At 43.8% G+C, this 7,938-nt stretch overlaps 1 protein-coding gene across 1 annotated transcript in view; it reads left to right on the top strand.

Annotated features, from left to right (window-relative positions):
• Positions 1–2,637: 2,637 nt before the first annotated feature.
• ERMARD (ER membrane-associated RNA degradation) overlaps positions 2,638–7,938 on the top strand; it is a 38,677-nt gene continuing 33,376 nt past the window's right edge. The window contains exons 1-3 of the mRNA XM_015415400.1: positions 2,638–2,703; positions 3,774–3,942; positions 5,644–5,711. Of these exons, the coding sequence (XP_015270886.1) occupies positions 2,638–2,703; positions 3,774–3,942; positions 5,644–5,711 (303 nt within the window). The remainder of the gene's footprint in view (positions 2,704–3,773; positions 3,943–5,643; positions 5,712–7,938) is intronic.

The following is a 7,938-nucleotide window of genomic DNA, read 5'->3' on the forward strand; positions in this document are numbered from 1 at the left end:
AGTGTCATCGATGCAACGAACATGAAGTTGAGCCAACTTCAGAGGACGGCAGAAGACCGGAAGGCCTGGAGAGAGCTCGTCCATGGGGTCGCGAAGAGTCGGACTCGACTGTGCGACTGAACAACAACAACAACAAATGTATTTTTGCATATCAGCCAACATGTTCTGTCTGTATTAGACCTCTGAGGAAGGCACTGTAAAGGCCGAAACGCATTAGGTCTATCTTATTAGCCCTTGTATGTTTTATATTTGTACATGAGGTATGAATGGGCCCTTGTTTGTTATTTTAATTTATGTTGAATACATGTATATTTTTGTATGTTTCATAATTAGATGTTTAGAGTTGGCCCTCTTCTACTTTTGACTAACCTTTTAAGGTTCTGAATTCTAGGTTTAGTTTCAGTCCCCCCCCCTTTTTCTTCTTTGTCGTTATTGCATATTAATGTGAGCAATCTATATATTAATAGGAGGATAACAAAGAAGCAAGAATGACAAAAAGTGGTGTAAAAGGTTTTAAAAGATATTAAAGATCTTAATTAAGATATTAAACTTGGGACCTTCCGCATGCAAAGAAGAGGCTCTTCCACTGAGCCATAGTCACTTCCTAATGAATTTCCTTCCTACGATCCTTAGGTTGGGCATGCGGTGGGTGTGCAAAGGCTCCCAGTGGCTCCCGGTAGTCCTGCTGCTGTGTTTTTTTAAAACAAAATCTTCATCTATGTGTGTATACTGCGCCAATCTCAGTGATGTACTTTCCACAGCACTAGTCAGAACACTAGGAAAGATTGAAGGTCAAAGAAGACGGGGACGGCAAAGGATGAGATGGTTAGACAGAGTCATCGATGCAACGAACATGAAATTGAGCCAACTTCAGAGGACAGCGGAAGATAGGGGGGCCTGGCGGGATCTGGTCCATGGGGGCGCGAAGAGTCGGACTCGACTGTGCGACTGTACAACAACAAAGTCAGAACACAGCTCTCTTGAGTTACGGGAGCAAGAACAGCCAAACAAACTGGCGCAGCCGCACAACTAAAGAAAGAGCGCGCATGGCACCTCGAAACAGTACTGAAGCGCATGTGCACCGGGAGCGGCAGCCTCCCGCCCACCTACCCGCGGTGCCATTCCGTCTTTATCAGGAGGGGGCGGGCCACTATATTTCTTTGAGGCGTGGTGGGAAGGGGTGCTGGTCAGCTTCTTCTTTTTGTCCATGGCACACCTGTACCCTGTCTGTGAGAGCCACAACAAGGAAGGGGGCGGTGGCTGAGAGAGATTCCTTCAACAACAATACAAACGCCTTCAGTTCGATTGGTGGATAATTCGAGCGTTCGTTGAAGGAGAAGACGAGATTTTCCCCTCCTTGATGACGTCACCAAGCGCGACAGGAACCAAGGACGGAGTCAGAGCCGGGAAGGAATGGAGAGGAGTGCAGCGCAGAGAACAGGACAGACTGTAGCAGGCGCGTGTAACACAGTTAAGCAACTTCCTCCCTCCCCTCCCCGCGAGAGTGTCGCGTTCATTATAACATATAACTGTCACTTTTGGAGCGTAACGGTAGTAGTGACAGGCTGTAGAGGTGTTGTATTCATGCCCTTTTAAAAACTTTAACGCGTGCGCGTTCGCATTCGTGAGGCCGCGCGCTGTTGTATTCACCCGTCAGTCTGCAGCGGCAATAATAAGCAGGAGTCTTGCAGCACTTTAAAATTGACACGTTTGAGGGCTTGGGTTTACGAACACTTATGCTACAATGAAAACTCGCTAGTCATTAAGGTGCCACCGGATTCCTGTGATTATAAAATAACGAAATTAAACGAATAATGGCTCTGGAGGGATGCAGTTTGAAAAGTAATATTTAAGTAATGCCACCCGAGAAAGAAAGACTGATAGTTTACAATTGATTCATGCTTATCAGCCCTAAGAAAAATAGTACTGAATTATATGGAAAGGAAGTAAATTCAAAAGGACAGCAACCATAAGAAACTTGAGTAGTGTTTTATTTACAGTGGACATTCTGATGCTGAGATTGTTTTTTAACTTTAAAAAAATATTGCCATGATCTCAGGTCAGAAAAAAAGAGAGAAAGCAACACAGAAAATGCTGAAATGCAACAGGCACCACACACAGTGTTGTCTGGATTCTTGATTGACAGGTTCCATGAGGGTAGTCAGGTGGCAAAACCAAAAAGGAGCCTTATGGCAACTTAAAAACTCCTCCAGGAATTTCTCCTCCAGTGCTTGCAAACACAAGAAGTTTCTCTGTTGGGTGGATTCCCTGGGGGTTCAGAATAAAAGTCTCTGTGGCCGATTCCGCACTAATGCTTTGCCCCCCTTTTCCCTGGGTCTAATTGGCCCAATTCTATGCATGCGTTTCCACATTACAGAAATCTGGCCCAGGTTTTGCCCGGGTGTTCATTTCCGCATGTCTCCTTGTCCCGAATCTAGAGCCCCCTCCCCTCTCTTCTCCCTCCTTTTTTTATGGAGGTGGGGTTGCGTTGTAATGCACCGCCCACTGAAACGTCGATTGGTCCCTTTAATTTTTGACCCTCGATGTCTGGGAAAAAAAACACAGGTGGCGGGGGGGGGGGGGGGGGATGCAGCCGGGAAGTGGGGGAGGGGGCAGATGAGAAGACAATATAGGAACATGAAAAAGAATGCCTTTACACATGGCGAATTGCCAAACAGAAATGAGAAAATAGCATACCGACATGTAAAAGGACATTTAAATGCCGTCAACGATGGCCCATTGTTGCATTGCAATGCAACACGGGGAGGGAAATAAAAAAAAAAATCCTGTGCAGGCTGAAGGGGGGGTTTGCAGGCGGGAAGGGGAGGGGGAGAGAGAAGCAGGAGGGCGTTGAAGAGATGTTGATAGGCAGGAATGGGAGTGAAGGGGAGGAAAAGAAGCAAAGGGGCGGAGAGGAAACAGCCGCAAATCGCAAGTTCCCCACTGGAGTGCCCCAACTTCAACACTGCAGCAAAAAATCCCAAACCTGAAAATAGTGGAGACGGAAAGTCCGGGGGAAACGCCATTAGATTCGGGCCAATTCCTAACTCGGACCAACATGTGGGGAACTGATCAATTTCTACGGATATTATCGGGGTGGGGGTGGGGGTTAACACCGGAGCAAGCGATTGTGCAGAATCGGCCTGTGAGTCAACAGAAAACTGAGAGGCAGTGTTCCAGTCCTTCCCCACACATATACATGGGTGATATTGGATACAGCATTCTTTTACTAGAGATGCCAAGGACTGACTATGGGATCTTCTGCATGCAAAAAGTGCCTCTACTAAAGAGCCCCAGGTGTCCCTGACACTGATTATCATGGGACCAGAATGTAGGGACAATTATTTTCCATATCTTTTTGCTGTTTCTAAAGCCATAAAAAGTGGATGTTAGGACAAGGGCAAAAGAAGCTGGTATGGGAACTATATACAAAACTATTTATGACAGATGTAAAAAAACCCCTATTTTTATAGGTGAAACAACAAATCAGTATTACAAATGCATCTTTTGCAGCCCACTTAAATGAAATGCTTAGTAACTGCATTGATTTTAAAAGGAGACAATAATATATGCACTTTTTCTCTCACTAACTTGAATAAAATGCTTAATGTTGACTGGATCATGTTCATACTTAAAATTATGTAGTTGAAACATTAGTGATGTTAATCAATGGTGGTAGCATCTGTTGTAAGTCTATGTACCTTAGGACTGCAAAATGTGCATTGTTTATATTATGTTTTCCCTTCTGGTCATTATTTTTCACTTTGTTTCAGATATTGGATTGTGATTCAGTCACTACTTGCCTTTCTTCTACAGTACACTATATGGTTTGCGAATTAGGATTTGAGAAAGAAGCAAATTATGCTGTTAATAGCTTTCTGACAAGCAGTGGTGAAATAAATTGGAAAACAATAATAGAACACATACATTATAGCAAGACAGGTGTGTATTTGCTCTTAATGAACCATGTATTAAACGTTGTTTGTTACGTGCACTTTTTTTGCCAATCGCTTTTCTGTAATTTAGTACATTTTAATATCAGCCACACTGAACAAGCATTTGTTGTTCTTTTACATTGGCATAGATCCAACAGTCCCCTTCTGCTAAGTTTGGTGTAGTGGTTAGGAGCACAGACTGTAATCTGGGAGATTCCCCACTCCTCTGCATGCAACTGCTGGTATGACCGTGGGTCAGTCATAAGTTCTTTCAGAGCTGTTCTCTCAAGGGCAGTTCTCAAGAGAGAGCTCTCAACCTTTGAGAAGAGCTACTCATGAGTAATGGTAGACATCCAGTAGCCCTGAATAGAGCCAAGAGAACTTTGATCTCCATTGTCTGCCAAACAATACTCCATGCAGCCATTACAGTGTTGTTTTGCTTTCCAGAAAAAAAGTTCCGACTCGGGTCCTTTCTCTACCGCTCATTTCCCTCACTTTCTCCATGCACATCCATCGCCTTTGAATTTCATTCAGCATTTCCTCCCCCTTTCAGTTTGCGTGTCCCTCAGGTTTTCTTTGCTGTTCTGTGTTGCTTTTCACCCATTCAGCTATCAGTTCACTTTCCTTTCGCTGTATCCCCAGCTTTTCTGAAAGTGATTTTGCAGCAGAGTTTTCACTTGCCGCATTTCCAAGCTGAAGGTAATTCAGAAACATACATATTTCCTCTGATCTTTCAACCCCACCCTTTTCCTGCCCCTGTTCCCACTCCTCTTTGTTGTCAACCCCACAGCCAAGATTGAGGCTTGTTGTTCCTCCCACATTCCTCCCTGCTTCTGCTCTAGTATTGCGAGGGTTTCCCATCTTTTTAATTCATTTATTTTTAACAAGCCCTCTGAATCTAGCAAGATGATCAGTTGACTGCTAATCTTTGATTGGTGGGGAAAAAAAGCAGGGAATGCTTTAACAGGTTGGCTGCAGTTAGGGGAGGTGGCAATTTTTTTGGTCTCTCCTCCCTGCAGCAGTTGGGCTTCTTAGAGTAATTTGAGAGCTTGGTAAAAAGTGATGCTTTTCTCTTCTCCCCACCCCCACATTCTCTTGCACTCCCCCTCCTCCACACACTAAAACCAGCACAAGGAAAAAGGTGCTCTCTGACAGAGGTCTGCCCATGGTCATGGTCTCCTGGTGACACACAAAAATAGCTGTTTATAGTAAATAGAATAAAACTACTGAATGGTTTTGAAATAAGACTGCCACATGATTACATTCTACATGAGGGAAAACAAGAGACCTATTTCTAAGAATGGCATGTTTATAAATGGTACTGATATTTTATGCCAATAAAGGCTGACTTGACTTGAACTTGAATGGCATGTTAGTTCAGTTGCTTAGGGCATCATGCTCATTACACCAAAGTCATGGGCTTGATCCCTGTGATGTGCGGGGTAGGTTTTTTGTTGTTAAAAACATTTAAATGTAAAACAACAAGGCACCAGTTTAATCTTAGGCTTGCTTCCAGAGACTGAAAAGTGCAGTTTTGTAATTGTAGCTGCTTCTAGAAACTGCCGAAGTTGCCTCCCCAAGCCTAAAGCTTTGAAAACGTTTGAAAACAAGGTTTGGTGTGTGTGTGTAGGGACCATTTTGGCAGTCTCCAGAAGCTTAACATGAAAACAGCACCTCACTGTTTAACGTAAAAAAATGTTTTCACAAGGTTGTGATAGTCGTGGTGGTGGTGGCAGGCATATCTATGTCTTCCAAGTAGCAGCTGTAGCTATCAGGGTGTGTGTGTGTGTGTGAGCCCCAGTCGCCCCTTCCCCAAAGGAGATGCCAGGAGAGTGGCTGCTGCATGTGGAACGCGGGAGAGGGCTCTTTACCAGCCAGACCCCTGATCTGGAGCCAAAGTGCCAGCAGTGGCGGCCTCTTGCCTTTCGATTTCCCACTTTCCAGACGTTGTGGAATTGCTCGCCCCCCCCCACACCAGCTGCCCCCTCCATGCTTACTCTTTTGAAGAAAGTGAAAGACAGGGTAGCACCTAACCTTCCACCACTCAGATAGAAACCTCCCCAGCAGCAACAGAGGGGGGATATAAAAGCAGAAGCTTAAAAAAAAATTTTTTAAACACCTTGCCCTCTCCCACCACGAGGATTTAAATGGAAGGTGCTTGGTGGACGCTACTACGCAGCTGTGATAGGGCAATTCTGTAATTCTGTAATTTTTTTTTAAAAAATGGATGCCACTCCCACACGTAAAAAGTGATTTTCCACACCGATTTAGAAAAGTGCAGTTTTTTAATTGTAGCTGAGGAATAAATACATTAGATGGTGTAAGACTAGTGCAGACAGCAGGCACAGAAATCCAAAGTCAACTTTAAAGGCAAACAAAACGGATAACCCTGCACAAACCTGAGAGGATATCACAGTGCCTATCAGAAACCACTAATGCAAATAACCAGAAGAAGAACAAAGAAGGAGTATCACAGATAGAAAGCCTAAAACCAAAATACTGCCATGAAAGTTAACTAAGAAGAAATTACTAAAAATACCTTTTATTATTTATGCAAAATTATTTTCAATAAATACAATTTTCTATAACCTGTAGCTATCTGTGTGATTCTTAATATGTCCTTAATATGTCCTGCATATTGAACTATAATTGGCATTAACCTTTTAGTTTATAAACACCTGACAGCAGGCTGTCTTCTTGTAACTACATACAGGTGCTTGGTAGGTAAAGCTCTTCAATGACTGGATAACAATCCTGAAATCACTTATACATGGAGTTTTGCTTTTTACAGGATAACAATTCAAAATAAATGCAAACACATACTCTGGGGAATCACTTTCGTAACATGTGGGCTGTGCCATGTTTTTTGTTGGCATAACATTCTGGCAGGGGGTGTTCCCAGGCTGAAAGGACACAGGGAGCCAACTAACTCTGCCCATGCCCCCAAAACCGACCACACTGGCACAGGGGCCTATGCCTCAGTTGTGTCAACAGGTGGCTGCCACAGTCCACTACAAACACCCACAAGTGACAGAGTGGCACTGGGGGCCTGTGCCGTCATAAGTGGCCCTTCTGTGGGCGTATCTCAGACATACACCAATGCAGAGGTCAGTTGGCTCCCTGAGCGCATTTCAGCACCCCGGTAGGCTTTGCTCTGTAAACTGTGATAAAATAGCTGCTATAAATCCCTGACTCTCTCATTCAGTCCTAGAGAGTCAGCCTGCAGCACCAGAAACAAAGACAGAACTGAGTCAAATCCATGAGGAACACAGTGGTAGATTTAGCACGCTACCTTTTCAAATCTGTTGTTCCATCATAGAGATTCTGCTGTGTCTGCTAGCAGCATTTTCATGTGTTTGACACTTTTAAAACCTTTTTACGGATAACTTTCCTGAAAACGATAGTCGGCCAAAGGCATAAGGGAAAGACCAGTTTCTGCAAGTACTACTTGTGCAGGTCCATTGAGTCATCGTTAGTTCCTGACATTTTTCTGGCAACTACAGTTGTAAGGCATGACAGTAATTCAATAAGAAGCATTCAGGATTATTATGGAAATAATTACTTCAGTGCAAGACAGTAGTGTCAGACTTAAGATATATAAGACAATCAGTGGATAATATTGCTGCTGCTATAAACTTTCTTCAGCATACTGGTGACACAAGTACTTAGTAACAGGCTTCCAGGAGCAACTTTCAAGCAGTTCCATGAACTTCAGCAGCAAATGTGGACAAAGTGTATGGACAAAGGAGCCAGAGGGTAGATGACAGTGACAAGGATCCTCTATCAGGCTCAGTGAGAGAAAGAACAGTGACATGGGCTGAATCTGCATTGGCTTTTTCCTCCATTGTTTTACGAAACCCAGGTTGGAACAGAAATTCCCCCCCTGCATTGCATGCTGCTTCCACTTCCTTTGATCATCGGATTTTATGGTAGCCTCCACACTCCATGCCGTTTTTTCACTTCCTTTGATCATTGGGTTTTATGGTACCTTCTGCATAGATTT

Source organism: Gekko japonicus, unplaced genomic scaffold (genome assembly GCF_001447785.1).
Source record: "Gekko japonicus isolate JY-2015 unplaced genomic scaffold, Gekko_japonicus_V1.1 scaffold1194, whole genome shotgun sequence".
NCBI classification, from domain to species: domain Eukaryota; kingdom Metazoa; phylum Chordata; class Lepidosauria; order Squamata; family Gekkonidae; genus Gekko; species Gekko japonicus.